Source organism: Loxodonta africana, chromosome 12 (genome assembly GCF_030014295.1).
Source record: "Loxodonta africana isolate mLoxAfr1 chromosome 12, mLoxAfr1.hap2, whole genome shotgun sequence".
In the NCBI taxonomy this organism is placed as follows: domain Eukaryota; kingdom Metazoa; phylum Chordata; class Mammalia; order Proboscidea; family Elephantidae; genus Loxodonta; species Loxodonta africana.
In genome coordinates this window covers 37,517,585-37,537,875 of record NC_087353.1, presented here as the reverse complement: position 1 = coordinate 37,537,875, position 20,291 = coordinate 37,517,585, and the positions used below count along the sequence as shown (strand labels likewise).

General features: G+C 37.2%; 1 protein-coding gene across 4 annotated transcripts in view; it reads right to left on the bottom strand.

The window, feature by feature from the left end:
- UBXN2A (UBX domain protein 2A) overlaps positions 1-20,291 on the bottom strand; it is a 69,217-nt gene that overhangs the window by 24,538 nt on the left and 24,388 nt on the right. For 3 of the 4 annotated variants that reach the window (XR_010323557.1, XM_010591950.3, XM_003411912.4), the window contains 2 exons: positions 13,714-13,768; positions 7,307-7,445 (listed from right to left, as the gene is read on the bottom strand). Coding sequence is in view for 3 of the 4 variants with exons in the window: in XM_010591950.3 (XP_010590252.1) it covers positions 7,307-7,445; positions 13,714-13,754 (180 nt within the window). In the remaining variant the exon portion in view is untranslated. Of the gene's footprint in view, positions 1-7,306; positions 7,446-13,713; positions 13,769-18,027; positions 18,066-20,291 lie in introns of all 4 variants that reach the window. The other variant, XM_064295090.1, reaches the window with a different exon arrangement.

The window sequence follows — 20,291 nt, the reverse complement described above, 5'->3', positions numbered from 1 at the left end:
AAGAAGCCCAACTGCTTCTCATTCAGGGTTTTTACACGAATGCATGGTCATGACAGGGGTCTCAATGCACAGTCAGAATCTAATGAATTAGTGTATATGCATCACACTCTCTCCCTTCCTGAGGTTTGTTGCTAGGTGTGAGGCTGGGGGTTCCCACTCATTTGTACACATTTAGGTGTTGCCTGGCTATTTTACAAAACAAACGCACCTTGACTGCTGGCAGATTCCACCAGTTATTTCAGGAACCAGAGACAAAAGGTCCAATCAAGTTCTTTGTCCCACAAACCTAAAGAGCTTATTTATGTGGGTTATACCCATCAATATTTACTATATTAGAAATTTAAACTGCATACTTTAAAATATATTTATTAGAGGAGGCGGGGCCATGATGTCAGAATAGTCAGATGCTTCCTGTGGTCCCTCTTAAAACAAAGACCCCCCCAAAATAAGTTAATCAATTATATATGATAATCTAGGAGTCCTGAACACCAAAGACAAAGTTGAGGGGTCAGACTGAATGGTAGGGGGAGGGAAAGACAGTTCAGAAGCAGAAAGGAAGTGCCAGACCTGACCTGGCTGGTGCCCTGCAGGCTGGATCAGCTGGCGCATGTGGGATGAGGCAAGCAGTAGTGCTTGGGATGTGTTTTCCACAGCAGGAGAAACCGAGCAGAAGAGAGTCTGCACAAGCCTCTGGAGCCAGGGGGAAGATGCGTCTAACCTACTGTGTGGGATGAAAATAACCCTTCCCCCTCTGGGAAGTGCCTCTCTCCCTCTCAACTGCCTCCTCCCCACTTTGCAGCATTCAGCATTCAGCAACTGCATCGGTCATACACTGGGAAGTGGGACCCTTCACGCCTGAGCCAGTCTCAGGGCTTTGGGAGGGAACAAATAAACAAATGAACCAAACAGGAAAAAAATGCTAGCTCCTCTAAGCAGGAAACTCAGGGCAGGCACTGCCCTTTTGCCTAGTCACTGGCATTAACACATCCACAGACTTCCAATGCCTTTCACCCCTGCCTAGACCTATGTGGGCCCTCTTCAACAGCATAGGCCCTCATTACCATAGTACAAGACGGTATATACTGAAGCCTATTTTTAACTGCAACAGCTAAGGGAAAATGGCAGATTCATGACATCTGACATTGCCCTGCCCATTAGGCAGGGTCCTCACCTACCCACATCAGGGGCCTGAGGACTGGTGGATCCACCCACTCCACCTAGCCATCCACCACAGGCGTCTAAGAATAAGTGGTGCTTCCCAGTTCTCACAGCCAACAGCACTGGGTGCCCTAAGTCCGGCTACAAAACCCACCCATCTACGCGCTCTAGGGAACAGGGACACGCCTTCCACCCATGCATTCAGGGGTGGCAGTCAGCCCCCTACCTTGATCAGCACATAATTCCCTACTGCAGCCAATCACCCCTACTCCAATCACCCCTACGTGTCCCTACTCGTCTAGGACTGTAGGTGACAGCCTGCACTGCACAATCAGTGAACAATGACCTGGACACCTAAGCTGAATCCACACAGGAAAAGTAAATGTACTCCTGGGCTCACATACCTAGTAGCAGCTCTAACCACCTGGTGACAGGACGTGAGAGCTTCAAAGATGCCAATAATCAAAGTAGCTCACATGACCAGCCTATCTGGGCATATCAAAACAAAACAAGAGGTTCAGACACATTAAGCAGACATAAAATAAATAATTTATTGATGACTCAGAGACAACAGTCAATATCAAAACACGAAAAGAGGCAGACCATGATGGCTCCAGCAAGCAACCAAACCAAAGAACCAGGAAACCTCCTGGAGGAAAAGAAGATCTTAGAATTACTGGGGGTAGAATTCAAAAGATTACCATACAGAGGTCTTCAAGAGATCAGGAAGGAGATCAGGTAAAATGCAGACAAAGCAATAGAGGAATTTGGGAAGGTTATACAAGAGCCCTGGTGGTGCAGTGGTCGACTTCAGCCATTAACCAAATGTCGGTAGCGTGAATCCACCAGATGCTCCTTGGAAACCATATGGGGCAGTTCTACCCTGCCCTACAGGGTTGCTATGAGTCAAAACTGACTCGACTGTAATGGGTTTTTTTAATACAAGAGCAAAAGGACAACTTTAACAGGCTGCTAGAATCCATAAGAGATGCAAATAGAAATCCAAAAGATTAACGATAAAATTTCAGAATTAAACAATGCAAGAGAAAGTCAAAGGAACAGAACTGAGGCAATGGAAGTCAGAATTTGTGAGACTGAGGATAAAACACTTGACACTAATTTATTTGAGAAAAATCAGATAAAAGGATTAAAAAAAAAATGAAGAAACCCTAAGAATTATGTGGGACTCTATCAAGAGGAACAAGCTATGAGTGACTGGAGTACCAGAACAGGGGGCGATGACAATACTGAGAGAACTGCTGAAGATTTGTCGGCAGAAAACTTTCCTGATACCATGAAAGATGAAAAGATATCTATGCAAGAAGCTCACTGAACCCCACACAGGGTAGTTCCCAAAAGACAGTCACCAAGACGTACTATAATCAAACTTGCCAAAACAAAACGTCACCTACAAAGCACAGTCAATAAGACTAAACTCTGACTACTCAGCAGAAACCATGCAGGCAAGAAAGCAATGGGATGACATACACAAAGCCTTGAAGGAAAAAAATTGCCAACCAAGAATTATTTATCTGGCAAAACTCTCTCCCAAATATGAAGGTGAAATTAGGACATTTCCAGATAAACAGAAGTTCAGGGAATTTGTAAAAACCAAACCAAGATTACAAGAAATACTAAAGGGAGTCCTCTGGCTAAAGAATCAATAATATCAGATAACAACTCAAGATGAGACCACAGGACAGAACAACTAGGTATCAACCCAGATAGGGAAGTCACAAAAATAAGTCAAAGCTAAAACACTGAAAATAGGGAGAGACATCAATATGTAAAAGATGACAACGTTAAAATAAAAAGGGACTAAATACTGTAGTCATAGAACTTTCATATGGAGAGGAAATTAAGATGATATCAAGAAATAAATGACTGGTTTAAACTTTTTTTTTTTAAACTTAGAAAAATACAGGTAAATTTTAAGGTACCCACAAAGGAAACGAACAAAACTGCAACACCAAAATAAAAAAGAAAAACATAAAAAAAATTCAGCAAATACAAAATCAACAACTAAGAAAAAAGATTAAAATACATAAAGAAAAACAACTCAGCACAGAAAATTAAGTGGAACAGAATCAACAACACACCAAAAAAAACATCAAAATGACAGCACTAAACTCATACCTATCAATACTTACACTGAATGTAAATGGCCTAAATGCACCAATAAAGAGACAGAGAGTGGCAGAACGGATTAAAAAAAAACATGATCAGTCTATATACTGCCTACAACAGACACACCTTAGACTCACACCAACAAAAACTCAAAGGACAGAAAAAAATACATCGAGCATACAACAATCAAAAAAGAGCAGGTGTGGCAATATTAATCCCTTACAAAATAGACTTTAAAGCAAAATCCACCACAAAGGATAATGATTAAAGGGTCAATACACCAGAAGGACATAACCATAACAAGTATTTACACATTCAACAATAGGGCTCCAAAATACAGAAAACAAACTCTAACAGCATTGAAAAGAGAAACAGCTCCACAACAACTAGTAGACTTGAACACACCGCTTTCAGTGAAGGACAGAACATCTAGAAAGAAGCTCAATAAAGATACAGAAAATCTAAATGCCACAATTAATTGACTTGATCTCATAGACATACACAGAACAGTCCATCCAACAGCCTCCAAGTATACTTTCTTTTCTAACGCACATGGAACATTCTCCAGAATAGACCACATATTAGGCCACAAAGCAATCCTTAACAGAATCCAAAACATCAAAATACTACAAAGCATCTTTTCTGACCATAAAGCCATAAAAGTAGAAATCAATAACAGAAAAAGGAAAAAAAAATCAAATACATGGAAACTGAATAACACCTTGCTCAAAAACTACTGGATTATAGGAGAAATCAAGGACAGAATAAGGAAATTCACAGAATCAATTGAGAATGAAAACACATCATACCAGAACCTCTGGGACACAGCAAAAGCAGTTCTCAGACATCAATTTATAGCAACAAATGCACACAACCAAAAAGAACAAAGGGCCAAAATCAAAACATTAACCCTACAACTCTAACAAATAGAAAGAGAATGGCAAAAGGAGCCCTCCGGCACCAGAAGAAAGGAAATAATAAAAATTAGAGCAGAAATAAAATACAGAATAGAAAAACAACTGAAAGTGTCAACAAGACCAAAAGCTGGTTCTTTGAAAAGATAAAACCAATCAACCACTGGCCAGACAGACAAAACAAAAACAGGAGAGGAAGCAAATAACCTGAATAAGAAATGAGATGAGTAATATCACAACAGATTCAACTGAATTTAAAAGAATCATTAACAGAATACTATGAAAAATTGTACTCAAACAAATTTGAAAACCTAGAGGAAATGGACAAATTTCTAGAAGCACACTGCCTATCTAAACTAACACAAACTGAGTTACAAACCTATAACAAATGAAGAGATTGAAGAGGTTAAAAAAAAAAAAAACCAAAAATCCCAACAAAAAAAGCCCTGGCCCTGATGGCTTCATTGGAGAACTCTACCAAGCTTTCAGAGAAGAGTTAACACCACTACTACTAAAGATATTTCAGAGCACAGAAAAGGATGGAATACTCCTGAACTCATTCTATAAAGCCAGCATAACCCTAATAACAAAACCAGGTGAAAATGCTACAAAAAAAGAAAACTACAGACCAATATCCTTCACGAATATAGATGCAAAAATCCTCAACAAAATTCTAGCCAATAGAATTCAACAATGTATCAAAACAATAACTCACCATGACCAACTGGGATTCACACCAGGTATGCAGAGATGGGTCAACATTAGAAAAATAATCAATGCAATCCATCACATGAATGAAACAAAAGATAAGAACCACATGATTTTATCAACTGATGCAGAAAAGGCATTTAACAAAGTCCAGTACTCATTCCTGATAAAAACTCTCAGCAAAATAGGAATAGAAAGGAAATTCCTCCACATAATAAAGGGCATTTATACAAAGCCAACATCATTATAAATGGAGAGTCTGAAAGCATTTCCCTTGAAAAGGCGAACCAGACAAAAGTGCCCTTTATCACCACTCTTATTCAACATTGTGCTGGAGGTCCTAGCCAGAGCAATAAGGCAAAAGATTTTGGCAAAGTAACAGGATACAAGATAAACATAAAAAATATTTATTAATTTATTTAAAATCAACAATAAATCAATTCCATGTACACATAACTTTGTTTTTTTTACAAAAAATAATTTTGTTGTTTTTAAAAACGGGAAAAGTATATTCTTTTACATTTTTTGCAAATTCATTTAATGACAATTGGATTCTCAAAGATGCTACTGTTTTTAGTTTTGTTTTAGTTGACATATATCAAGAAAATCAAGCCTCCTATATGTAGATGGCATTGGGGTTTTTCTTTTATAGATAAAAAGAAGTAGTGTTTTAATAGCTTTTTCAGACAATTATGTATATCCATCTTTGATCCATACCAAAATTTAACAAGTCGTAGTTTTGCAAAGGTTAGCTGAGAAACTGAATGTGGGATCTGAAACTTACCATGAACTTCTCATACTTGTTACATTAAAATCCTTTAATATATCTGACTTCTTGGCTCTTTTACCCATGTACGATTTTCTTTTTAAGTTGTGGGAAAAATACATGTAACATAACATCTGCAAAATGAACATTTTCTATGTGTACAATTCAGGGAATTGATTAATCACGCTGTGCAAACATCACCTGTATTCATTGCTAAATTTCCTACCACCATAAACGAACACTTAATGCCTCCTGAACAGTGACCGTGCCTTTCCCCCTTGCTCCTGCCCCAGTAAAAAAAAAAAAAGCCACTACTGATAACCTCTGATCTCTATACATGTGCCAATTCTAGATATTCCACGTGAGTGAGATCGTAAAATATTTGTACTTTTGTGACTGACTGACTTCAGTCAACCTAACGTTTTCAAGGTTCATCCATGTTGTTGCATTTATCAGGACTTCATTTCTCTTTATGGCTGAGTAATATTGTACGCATTTTCCACATTTTGTTTATCTGCTGATGGTCACTTAGTTGTTTCCACCTTTTTGCTACTATGGATAGTACTACAAAGAAGAGTGGTGTACATGTGTCTGTTAGAGCTGCTGCTTTCAAGTCACTTGAGTATACAGCTAGCAGAGGAATTGCTGGGTCATATGGCAGTTCCATGTTTAAGTATTTGAGGACCTGCTGAACTGTTTTCCACAGTGGCTGTATGGTTGTATCGTTCTGCATTCCCAATGACAATGCATGAAGGTAGCAATTTCTCCACATACTAGTCAACGACTGTTGTTTTTTTTTTTTTTTTTTTAATCTCAACCATCCAAGAAACATCCTAGTGGTGGTAGAGTGGAATCTCACTGTGGTTTTGATTTGTGTTTCCCTAATGGCTAATAGGAGCCCTGGCTGCACAGTGGTTAAAAGCTTGGCCGCTAACCAAAAGGTCGGTAGTTTGAATCCACTAGTCGCTCCTAAGAAACCCTACGGAGCAGTTCTACTCTGTCCTATAGGGTCGCTATGAGTCGGAATGGACTTGATGGCAACGGGTTACTGGCTAATGAGAAGTCCCTGGGCAGTGCAAAAGGTTAAACACTGAGCTACTAACCAACAGGTTGGTGGTTCAAATTCACCCAAAGAGGTATTTCTCTAAAGAAAGGCCTAGCAATCTACTTCTGAAAGACCACAGCCATCAAAAACCCTATGGTGCACAGTTCTACTATGAAACACATGGGTGGTGGGGATGCTTTATAATGCAGAAGTGTTTTATGTGTACTTCACATTTTAACACACAAAATATTAATGAAGTGTGTATTTTTCAAGGGTTGCGATTTAATGAAATTAATTTTTACTGCTTCATCAAGAACATTCTTAATCGAAATTAGCTTTAAAAATAAATAAATAAACAGCAAGTCTAAGGCAACAAAGAATACAATAACTACCAGTACAATGTAGTGTCACTGACCTGATTCCTGCAAAGGCATCAGTGGTTTTACCCATCATTGCTTTTGCAACATTGGGGCAAGGTAAACATGGTGAAAAAGGCAAATAATATCTTACTATTATTATGAAAATAATTTTGACCTCACGGACCCTCTAAGAAGTCCTTACTTTGAGAAAGAAGTAGTGAGCATTTACCTGTCTCTTCTTTTCAGTGGGTGACAAGCATTTGGCACCAACCTTCTCAGCTTCCTCAAAAAGGCTATCAACAAAATATTCACAATTCCTTTGTCGATTACCACAGACAGGTGGATTGTTAGATCCTGTTTCACAAACCCTTTAAAAAAAAAAAAAATTGACTATTAATTCTCTAAAAATTTACATAAATTGTTCTAGTTAAGGAATCCTGAACGGAGAACCTCCATGTCTGTAGTTCAGGCCCTCTTCTTAGTTAAGACTATAGATCTGTGACTTTGCGTAAGACAAGAAACTTCACCTCTCTTTGATTTGGTTCCCCATTTGTAAAATCACATACGTGCACCATTCTCAGCAGCTGTCGTGAATGTTTAATTAAAATACAAATAAAAGCCTATACACTACATTGGTGCACAGTAAGCTCTCAAATATTAGATAATAATACCCCTATAACCACTTTATGCTTTCTGGTATTTAATTGCTCCTTTGGTTCAGAAAGTAATTGGTGCTGAATTTGTAATTACTAAGTACGAAGCCATAAAGCTGAGCATCCAAAATTTCCATATTAACTCTTCAAAAACGGTCAGACAGAAATCATCCTTTCTATCAAAAGAAGTCTTATGTAGTATTTCTTATGCTGAAAACATAAACATAAAATAAAAACCAATAAAGTATTAAACCATTACAAATAAAAACTTCAGTGGGAAATCTCATTCTGAAGTATAAGATGGCAAATATACAGTAACAAACAGTTGCAACAGAAAATAACTACAAGAAAATAGACACTTTAAAGATACATTTCAGGAAAAACAATGACGCAATCTAATTGGGTCTCTGGCTTCAGTGAATAGGTGGTAATGGATTTCAGTATTGACAAGAGTACAGGAGTCTCTAGATGGACAAAGTAGAAAAGGCATTTCTAGATAAAGAGTGGGAAAGTACACTAAGTATAATATTTTCCTGATAATTCAAGGATCCCCTTTATAATTTATTATATTTATCTGTCATACAGCAAAATCCAAGGGGTATACTGAGGCATGAAAACCTGTTTTAATACTAAATATATCGGCAACTTCATTTTTTCATGTGCTTTTTTTTTTTTTACTCTATCATCTTTTCCTTACATGTCACTATCATTATTTATTTTTATTGTGGTACCAAACCATTTACCAATTCAACAATTTTTACACACATAATTCAGTGACGTTGATTACATTCTTCATTTTGTGCAACCACTGTCACTATTCTTTTCTACATTATTTCATCACCATTAACATGAATTAACATTAATTCTTCTTTTTCCCCTCCCTTAGCCTGGGTAACCACTAAAATGCTTTGTTTTCTATCTGCCTATTCATATAAGTGAGACCATACACTACTTGTCCTTTTGTGGCTGACTGACTTCACTCAGCCTAATGTTTTCAAGGTTAACCCATGTTGTCACATGTATCAGGACTTTATTTCTCTTTATGGCTGGGTAATATTCCATTGTATGTACGTACCACACTTTATCCATTCATCTGTTGATGGGTATTTCCATTGTCTCCACCTTCTGGCTTTTGTGAAAAGGGCTACAATGAACCGTGATATACAGGTTTCTATTTGCATCCCTTTTCCCAAATCTTTTGGGTATATTCCTAGGATTGGGTTTGCTGGGTCAGCTCTTTGAGGAATGGCCAAAATGTTTTCCACAGCTGCTGTGCCCTTATGCATCCCCACCAGCAATGGATGAAGGTTCCATACTCTCTATATCCCCACGACACTTGTTTTTCCAGTTTCCTTCCTTCCTTTCTTTCTGGACAATTGCCATTCTAATGGGGGAGAGGAGGTATTTCATTGTGGTTTTCATTTGCACCTTCCTAATTTAATGGCTAATGGAAGCCCTGGTGGCATAATGGTTAAGAGCCTGGCGGCTAACCAAAATGTTGGCAGTTTGAATCCACCAGTTGCTCCTTGGAAACCCTATGGGGCAATTCTACTACGTCCTATAGGGTCGCTGTGAATCAAAATTAACTCGACGGCAACAGGTTTTTTTTTTTTTTTTTAAGGCTAATGGGAGCCCTGGTGGCAAAGTGGTTAAGAGCTCAGGCTGCTAACCAAAAGGTCGAGAGTTCAAATCCACCAGCCACTCCTTGCAAACTCTATGAGGCAGTTCTACTCTGTTCTATAGGGTCGCTATGAGTTAGAATCGACTTGAGGGCACATAACAATAAAAAATGGCTAATGACACTGAGCACCTTTTCAGGTGCTTGCTGGCCACTTTGGTGAAATGTCTAAGTCTTCTGCCCATTTATTGATGTTTTGCCTTTTTGTGAAGTTGCAGTTTTTTATTTTTTTTTATATATTAGGCCCTGATCGGATATATCGTTCCTAAAAATTTTCTCCCAATCTACAGGTTGTCTCTTCACTTTGTTGGTAAAGTCATTTGATGAACAAAATACTTATTTTTTATGAAGTCCCATTTATCTATTTTGTCTTTTGCTGCTTGTGCTTTTGGTGTCGTATCTGGTAATCAATACACTGCTGAAAAACTAGGTCCCACAGCCATACGCCTATGTTTTCTTCTAAGAGTTTTATGGTTTTAGTTCTCACATTTAGGTCCTCAATCCATTTTGAATTGGTTTTTGTATATGATGTGAGGCATGGATCCTGCTTCATACTTCTGCATGCAGAGATGCAGTTTTCCCAGAACCATTTATTAAAGAGACTCTTCTTTCCCCATTGAATGGACTTAACACCCTTGTCAAAAATCAACTTACCATAGATGTATAGGTTGATTTCCGGACTTTCAATTCTTTTTGACTGGTCTATATGTTTGATCACTGTAGCTTTATACTATCTTTTGAAATAAGAAAGTGTGAGTCCTCCTGCTTTATTAAGACTGCTTTAGCTGTTTGGGGTCCCTTCAAGCATAACAATGATTGTGAGGATGGCACAGGACCAGGCAGTGTTTCATTCTGTTGTACACAGGGTCTCTATGAGTTGGAACCGAGTCAACAGCACTTAACAACCCTTCCATATGAGAGCCCTGGTGGCACAGTGGCTAAGGTGCTCAGTTGCTAACTGAAAGGTCAGCGGTTTGAATCCACCAGCCACTCAACAGGAGAAACATATGGCAGTTCGCTTCTGTAAAGATTTATACCCTTGTAAACCTTATGGGACAGTTCTACACTGTCCTATAGGGTCGCTATGAGTCAGAATTGACTCAACAGCAGTGGGTTTGGTTTTTTTTTTCCCCCTTCACCCTTCCATATAAATTAGAGGGTTGGCTTTTCCATTTCTTCAAAGAAGACAGCTGGAATTTTGATAGGGATTGCATACAATTTATAGATTGCTTTGGGGAGTACTGACATCTTAACTACATTAAGCCTTCCAATCCATGAACACAGAATGTCATTTATTTAGATCTTTTTATACATATATAATTTTATTTATTTTGTTGTTACTGTTGAGAATATACACAGCAAGACATACATGAACTCAATTGTTTCCACATGTAGCACTCAGTGATACTGATTACATTCTTTGAGTTGTGCAACCATTCTCACCATTCTTTTCTTAGTTGTTCCTCCCTGTTTAGGTCTTCTTTAATTTCTTTTAGTATTATTTTAGTATTTTTCTGTGTACAAGTTTTCACCTTCCTGTTAAGTTTATTACTAGGTACTTTACATTATAAATGGTATTGCTTCCTTAATTTCCTTTCCAGCTTGCTCACTGATTTTAGTGTGTACCCTGCCATTTTGCTTTCTTGTGGAACTGGGATTTTCCATATATAGGATGGGAAACCCTGGTGGTGTAGTGGTTAAGTGCTATCTCTGGCTGCTAACGAAAAGGTTGGCAGTTCAAATCCACCAGGCACTCCCTGGAAACTCTATGGGGCAGTTCTACTCTGTCCTATAGAGTTGCTATGAGTCAGAATTGACTTGACGGTAACGGGGTTTTTTTTGTTTGTTTGTTTTATACATAGGATCACGTTGTTACTATCATCTTATGATGCAAATATCGATATTCCTTTTCATAGTCTGGAAATAGATTACCGAGGTTGTTACGACTAAGTAAACAGTCTTAATGTCCCAGGAATTCCTCTAATAATAAAAGTGCACGAACTTCGGTTAGGAGACTTTGAATTATCTATTTTGGCTGTAGAACTGCCTCTTTTGCTCACTGTCTCATTCTCTACTGTGCTATGCATAAATAAGGTCCAAATAGGTGAAGGATTTATATTGGTGCATGCTTTGGTAAAACACATAGTAAACATGGAACTTCAACAGTTACGGTATTTGAATAACTGAAACATTTAGGAAATCAGTCTTTTCTTCATTTTTTTTTTTACAGGACCCCTGTTTCTAACAAAATCTATTTGTGTTACAGAGAAAATTAACAAACTTGAATAGCAATACTTTTGTTTACTGTATTTCTGCATAAATAATGCACACCTTCTACATTAGAAGGTACGTGTTACTTGCATAAAAAGACACAGATACCTTACTAAAATCCAAAGTACTGATACATGCTACAACATGGAAGAACCTCAAAAACATTATGCTAAATCAAAGCAGCCAGTCACAAAAGGTCACGTATTATATGACTGCATGTATATGATCTGTCTAGAATACACAAATCAATAGAGATACAAAGTAGATTAGCAGTCATGGAGAGTGACTGCTGATGGGTACAGGGTTTCTGTTTGGGGTGACAAAAATAAGATTACGGTGATGGTTGCACAACTCTGTGAATGTGCTAAAAAACAAAGAAGTTTAAATGGATGAACTTTATGGTATGGGACCCATATCAATACTAGTTGTAAAAAAAAAAAAAAAATCAATCAATCTCTGGCCTAAGATAATTTTACTCTTACAAATCAGCCAATTTATCTTTGTGGAGAAAAGAGTTAACATAGCAGACCTAACTGCTATCCTTTGAAAGGACTGTTTACAAGGCTGCCCTTGGCTAGCATGTAGGAACTTGAGTTTCAGGAGGGTTCCTACCACTCTGAGAAGCCCACTGTGGCAAAACTGTTTGTACAAATCCTGTGGTTTATACTGAACACCTGCTTTCCTTCTGAGAGCCTGTAATTTTAATATGTGACTCGCCCCCCCAATAAAAACTCTGGGTACTAAGTCTCTAACAAGCTTTCCTGGTAGATGACATTTTACATGTGTTGTTACAACTCACTGCTGGGGGAATTAAGTACATCTAGTGTGACTTATCTGAGATAGGACTCTTAGAAGCTTGTACCTGGTTTCCCCTGGATTCGTCCTATGCACCTTTTCCCTTTGCTGATTTTGTTTTGTATACTCTTGCTATAATAAATCACAGCTCTGATTACAACTATATGCTAAGTCCTGTGAGTCCTCCTAGGGAATTAGCAAACCTGTGGATAATCTTGGGGACTCCCAACACAATCCCACATACAATTATATTAGTATCAAATATTTTATTACATTTATATAAAACAATATATGCCATAATGAAAAAATAACAGATAACTTTGGTATATAAGCATTTACAAAGCATTCTTAAATTTGTTCCTCACAATAATCACATGAGGTTTGTATTATAGTTACCTTCATTTAACACATACAAAAATGGAGGCTAGTGATTTGATTAATATTATATAGTTGGCAAATGACACAGGAGATTCAAACACCATTTCATGACTCCAAATCACATTTTTTCACTATTATCATTCTCCATATGTATCAAATCTTTAAAGGGAAAGTATGAAGTACATACTTGTCTATCTCCTTAAATGAACTGTGGATGAAAAAAATTTTACCTCATCAAGCATTTAAAACAAAGAGCAAAACATAAAAATAAATATTCCTCCTCAGATAAATGAGAATAAAATATCCCATGCTGTTAAGAACTATAGACTGCAGCTATCATTAACTGAGTGCCCACTATTTGCTAATACCATGCTAACTGCTTTATATCCGCTGTATAATTCTTACAGAAACTTTTCAGGTAGATAGCTAGCTATATCCCCATTTTATAGATGAGATCAAAAAGTTTACCTAAGTAGCACAAAGGTCAGAGAGGTAATACAAGGCAGAGATGGGATTCAAACCTCTGCAGCCACTAAATTACCTCTATGCCTCCAAGATAATACATACAAGAAGCTAAGAAGATAAAGTTACTTAAATTTCTCACTTAAATGACAGAGGTTGTATGTGAACAGAGAAATTTAAGACTACTTTTTATTAACAACAAAATTTCAAAACCTCACTAAAATCAGTTCAATGTAACTATGGTTAAAAAAAAATGTCAAAATATATTATGATTAGGTATTTACTAAAATAATCATGCACAATAAGAATTTATTAACTCAGTGAAATGCAATAAAAATAGAGAAATATAGTAATAAAGGTATTAGTAACAAAGAAATTCATATACTTGAGCTAACTTACCACTCTTCTTTTATACTGTCAAGATTATCTACTTCTTTCATTCTCCTTTGCCTTACTGTAAAATTAAAAAGAAAAGCGAAAGTTATCAATATAGTCCTTAAAAAAACTTATTTCTGTGTATATATTAATATTCCTTAAAATATAAGCTTACTTGTTATATAGCCCTAAGAAGAACTAGAAATCAAAAGATGCATTGCATTGGGCAAATCTGCTGCAAAAGACCTCTTTACTTGTTGAAAAGCAAAGACGTCACCTTGAAGACTAAGGTGTGCCTGACCCAAGCCATACTGTTTTCAATCACCTCATGTGCATGCAAAAGCTGGACAATGAATAAGGAAGATGAAAGAAGAACGGACACCTTTGAATTGTGGTACTGGTGAAGAATACTAATATGCCATGGACTGCCAAAAGAACAACAAATCTGTCTCGGAAGAAGTACAATCAGAATGTTTCTTACAAGCAAGGATAGCGACACTACATCTCACATACTTAGGACATGTTATCAAGAGGGATCAGTCCCCGGAGAAGGACATCATGCTTGGTAAAGTAAAGGGTCAGCGAAAAAGAGGAACCCCTCAATAATATGGATTGACACAGTGGCTGCAACAGTAGGCTCAAGCATAACAACAACGTGAGGATGGCGCAGGACTGGGCAGTGTTTTGTTAAGTTGTGCACTGGGTCACTATGAGTAGGAACCAACTCGACGGCACCTAACACCACCACCGCCAACTAGAACGAAAGAAGGCCTGGTGGCGCAGTGGTTAAACACTCAGCTACTAACCAAAAGGTCAGAGGTTTGAACCCACTAGCCTGCTCTGAGGGAGAAAGACGGGGCAGTCTGCTACCATAAAGATTACAGCCTTGGAAACCCTATGAGGCAGTTCTACTCTGTCCTATGGGGTCACCACGAGTCCAAATCAACTCAACGGCAACAAGTTTTGTTTTTGTTTTATTTTTTTTAAGACTAAAAAGGTCTTAGGAACAAGCGACCAAACTGAAAGCTGTTATTTTTATCTACAAACTAAGGCAAAAGTAAAATATTTGGAGTTTGATAATTTTCTGGCAAAAGAATGATTTCCTAAAAATTATAATAAAAAAAATTTTAATGTGTCCTTTGGTTCAAAAGAAAATAAAATTGAACAAAATTTTTCACTCAATCTCTAATAAGTAACAAAATACCAAATCAGTATGAACCCCACCCTTATGATTCTTCAAAAAGCAAATTGACAAGATGCATCCACATGTTCTAAAAATATTTACACCTTTTAACCCTGATTTTCCATATTCCTGGGAATTTAAAACAACAGCAAAGTAGGCTATGTATGCAAAAATGTCCATCACAACTATTATCTACTAGGAAAAACTGAAAGTAAACTAACTGTCCAAATAAGTCATGATACAGTTGCTTGATGGAGTAACATGTACCCCCTTAAAAATAATTACGAAGCAGTTATGTAGCCAAGTAGAAAAAGATACACATAAGTGAAAAATACAGGAAACAAAAACCATTTATACACTAGGAATGCAACTGAATCGAAATGCAATTGAATCCATATGGAAAAGAGAAGCAACAATAGTCATTACTGGAGAAACAAAATTGTGGATGGTTTTCTTTTTTTTCCTAGACTTTCTACAAAACTGTTTAACAGCTGTAACAAAAGTATGGTAAGAAATGAGCAAATAAATCAGTGTTAGAAATGATGCAGTGGTTAATTGCTTGGCTGCTAACAGAAAGGTGGACAGTTTGAGCCCACAAGCAGCTCTGAAGAACAAAGACCTAGGAATCTGTTCCCTTTAAGATTACAGCCTAGAAAATTCTATAGGCATAGTTCTACTCTGTCACGTGGGGTTGCCATGAGTGGAAAAATCAACTCGACGGCACCTAAAAAAAAAAAACCTAAGAACAACAAAAATAATCCAAATTGTCTGTCTGCTGCAAGGACATGTAAGCCATGACACACTAGAGGCAATAAGCACACAGAAAATTCAGACCTTGGTTTCTAAATACTATTCTCCTATAAAAGTAACCATGGTTCCTTAGAGAAAAGGCTGATTCCAGGGCTAGGACAGAGAAAGAACAGGATGAACCTGAAAAAGCTTGTTGCTCCAGAAAGAATATGTTAAAAGAATGATGAGGATGTATCAAAAGATATCACAGCCACTCTGGAAGAGGCTCCACTGGCCAAATCTGGGACAAATGAACACTGAGACAAATAACGATACTAGTGGATTATAATCCACTGGATAAAATAAAAATCTGTGTGTCCATACTGAAAGAAAAAAAAAAAAGGCATTGGGAAATGATGGATTAGTTATGTGGAATCACTGTAACTAAGATAAATTCCAAATATATCTAAGATTTAAACTTTAAAAATAGGTTTTAGGTATTAAAAGAATACATGGATAAATTTCTCTGTATCTGGAAGAAAGAAAACCTTCCTAACTATGTAGTAAGGGGAAAGACTACATATTTAACAGTGTAAGAATAAAAAATTTAGGAATACCTTATACAAAGTAGAAAGACAAATGAAAAACTAAGAAAAGTATTCAGAACTGACACTATAAATAAAAGGCTAATATATAAAGAACCTCAAAGACAGAAAAGAAAAAGGCCAACAATCAACAATAGGTAACAGATATGAACAGACTTCTCAGAAAAAAAAGGCCCTAAAGTATGAAAAAATGTCCATTCTTACTCCAAATGAGAGAAATTCAATTGAACTTACATTAAGACACCATTTCTCACCTATTAGACTGGTAAAAATTCAAAGTCTTAAAACATACTTTACTGCTGAGGCTTTGGGGAAATATTCTCATACATTTTTGGTGGAACTATAAAATGGTACAACTCCTGGGGAGGAGAATTTAACAATACTTAGCAAAATTATATACGCATTTACCTAGTAATTCCACATCCAGAAATCTAACCCAATGATACTTTAGCAAAAATATGAAAAGGTGAATGAGCAAATTTATTCACTGAAGCACTACTTACAGCATTCCTTATAATAAACTAACTTAAAAAAAAAATTACAGCATTCCATATAATAAACTAACTTAGAACTAAAAAACTCAGTGCCATCGAAAACCTGCAACAAATTCAAACATCTACCAAGACGGGACGAATAAACTATAGTAAATTCACACAACGGAAACAGCAGTAAAAAAGAATTTTATACTGTTAATTAATATACTAAGTCGGAATCAACTTCACAGCACACAACAACAATTACGTGAAAAAAGGCAAGATGAAGAAGAATGCGTATGAAATGCTACTATTTATCTAAGAAGGGGTCGACATAAATACGTATACTAGTTTATATTAGAAAAGAAAGAGTAAACAAACAAACAAAAAAAGTTTCCTATAGGCTAGATTTTAGGAGAGAGAGAAAAGAGCAAAGGGGTCAAGCACAATATACGTACATACATATGTACGTGTGTATGTGTGTGTATATATATATACATATATACACACACATACACACATACATATGTATGTACGTATATGGAGCCCTGGCGGCGTAATGGTTAAAAGCTATGGCTGCTACCCAAAATGTCAGCAGTTCAAATCTACCAGCTGCTCCTTGGAAACCCTACAAGGCAGTTCTACTCTGTCCCACAGGGTCACTATAAGTCGGAATCAATTTGACGACAATGGGTTTGATTTTTGTAGATCAACTTTGGAATCATGCAAATATTTCACACTGTAATTAAACAAAGTTTTTTTTTTTTTGGTTTGTCTTTAATCCCTAAAAATTCAAAGTAAAAACGAAATAAATGAACTGAATTGACTATCAAGTTGGTGGCACAACTATATAGAGAGTAATCAATTTAAATAACTTTAAAAAAGTAATTTGTATATCCTAGTAAGACATACTCTACAGGGAAAAAATACAGATGGTAATGCTATATTGATACTGTTTTTATGAAACTATGGTATAAGAGGAAACCCTGGCGGTGTAGTGGTTAAATGCTATGGCTGCTAACCAACAGGCTGGCACTTCAAATCCACCAGGCGCTCCTTGGAAACTCTATGGGGCAGTTCTACTGTCTTATAGGGTCGCTATACGTTGGAATTGACCGGACGGCAATGGGTTTGGTTGGGTTTTATGGTATAAGAATAAAGCAGTGGATCTCAATCATGGAGCAACCGAGCCCCTCAGGGGACATTTGGCAATGTCTGCAGATGTTTTTGGTTGTCACAACTGGAGTAGCGATGCGGAAGGGTATGCTACTGGCATCTACTGGGAGAGGTCAGGGACACTGATGAACATTCTATAATGCCCAAAACAGCTTCCACAAGAAAGAATTACCTGGCCCAAAATGTCAATAGTGCTGAGGCTGAGATATCCTAGGATAAAACAAAAAAAGTCTCATGTTGTTAAAAATCAACATTTTTTCAGAATAACAATAAAGAGATACAAACATAAAAATCAAAGAAGCCAAGTAAAACTCCTGCAATCCTAAATTTAAATTGGAAGTATCAGTGAACTCATACTGTATTTTCTCTTAAAAAAAAAAATTAGCTCTGTCCACCAAAAAGGCCTAAAAGCAATAAGCAATTATTAACAACGAGCACTCCTAGTGCCTAGCTCTGTGGTCTCTAAATACCATTTTCCACAAAAAGGAATCAAGGTTTCTTGAAGAAATGGCTGATACTCAAGGTCTAGGGAGAGAAATGTATAATTTGTGCCTGGAATATCTTGACGTTTTGGGTTAGTGTCAAAAGAATTCAGAAGTCAATTCGAAGAGTCTCCGAGAGGCAAAAAATGGAACTGAAGAACAACTACAATCAATGGAAATACGTAAAACATGAACTCATAATGATATCCATTAAAAAAAGAAAAACTCACTGGCCATCTGTCAAGAATAGAGCACAGAGGAACATGATCAGATGATATCACAGGGATGCAGTCAACAAAATCCAGAATGTGGGAAATCCTTGGAGATGGAAATAGATTTTAAAAATACTTAAGTGACTAACTGCAATATATGGACCATATTTGGATTCTGGTTTAAACCAACAGCAGAAATATGGGCATGACTTGATGATTAATGAAGCTGGGTAATGAGTATACATACTAGTGTTATATTCATTTTTGTATGTGTTTAGAAATTTTCAAAACAAAAATTGGGAGTAAAAAATTCTACCTTAAAAAATATATACATCTAGAGTCCTATGCTATCATTTCATTGTTGTTGTTTGGTGCCGTTGAGTCAGTCCCAACTCATAACGACCCTATGTACCATAAAAAAAAACAAAAAACAAAACACTGCCCAGTCCTTCACCATGCTCACAATCATTGTTGTTATGCTTGAACCCACTGTTGCAGCCACTGTGTCAATCCATCTTGTCGAGGGTCTTCCTCTTTTTCGCTGACCCTCCACCTTACCGAGCATGATGTCCTTCTCCAGAGACTGATCCCTCCTGACATGTCCAAAGTATGTGAGAACAGTCTCACCATCCTTGCTTCTAAGGAGCTTTCTGGTCGTACTACTTCCAAGACAGATTTGTTCGTTCCTTTGGCAGTCCGAGGTATATTCAATATTCTTTGGCAACACCACAATTCAAAGGCGTCAATTCTTCTTTGGTCTTCCTTATTCATTGTTCAGCTTTCACATGCATATAATGCGACTGAAAATACAATGACTTGGGTAAGGTGCACCTTCGTCCTCAAGGTGACATCTTTGCTTTGCAACACTTTAAAAGGGTCCTTTGCCACAGATATGCCCAACGCAATGCTCTTTTGATTTCTTGACTGCTGCTTCCACGGGTATTGACTGTGGATCCAAGTAAAATGAAATCCTTGACAACCTCAAACATAATGTTTCCTTATTGGTTCTGTTGTGAGGATTTTTGTTTTCCTTATGTTGAGGTGTAATACATATTGAAGGTTGTGGTCTTTGATCTTCATCAGTAAGTGCTTCAAGTCCTCTTCACTTTCAGCAAACAAGGTTGTGTCATCTGCATAACCCAGGTTGCTAATGAGTCTTCCTCCAATCCTGATGCCCCATTCTTAATACAGTCCAGCTTCTCTGATTATTTGCTCAGCATACAGATTGAATAGGTATGGTGAAAGGATACAACCCTGACACACACCTTTCCTGACTTGAAACCAATCAGTATCCCCTTGTTCTGTCTCAACAACCGCCTCTTAATCCATGTACAGGTTCCTTATGAGCACAATTAAATGTTCTGGAATTCCTATTCTTCACCATGTTACGCATACTTCGTTATGATTCACACAGTTGAATGCCTTTACATAGTCAATAAAACACAGGAAACCTCCTTCTGGTATTCTCTGCTTTCAGCCAGGATCCATTTGACATCAGCAATGATATCCTTGGTTCCACGTCCTCTTCTGAACCCGGCCTGAATTTCTGGCGGCCCCACTGATATATTGCTGCAGCAGCTTTTTAATGGTCTTCAGCAATATTTTGCTTGCGTGTGATATTAATGATATTGTTCAATAATTTCCACATTTGGTTGGCTCACCTTTCTTGGGAATAGGCATAAATATGGATCTTTTCCACCTGGCTGGCCAGGTAGCTGTCTTCCAAATGTCTTGGCATAAAT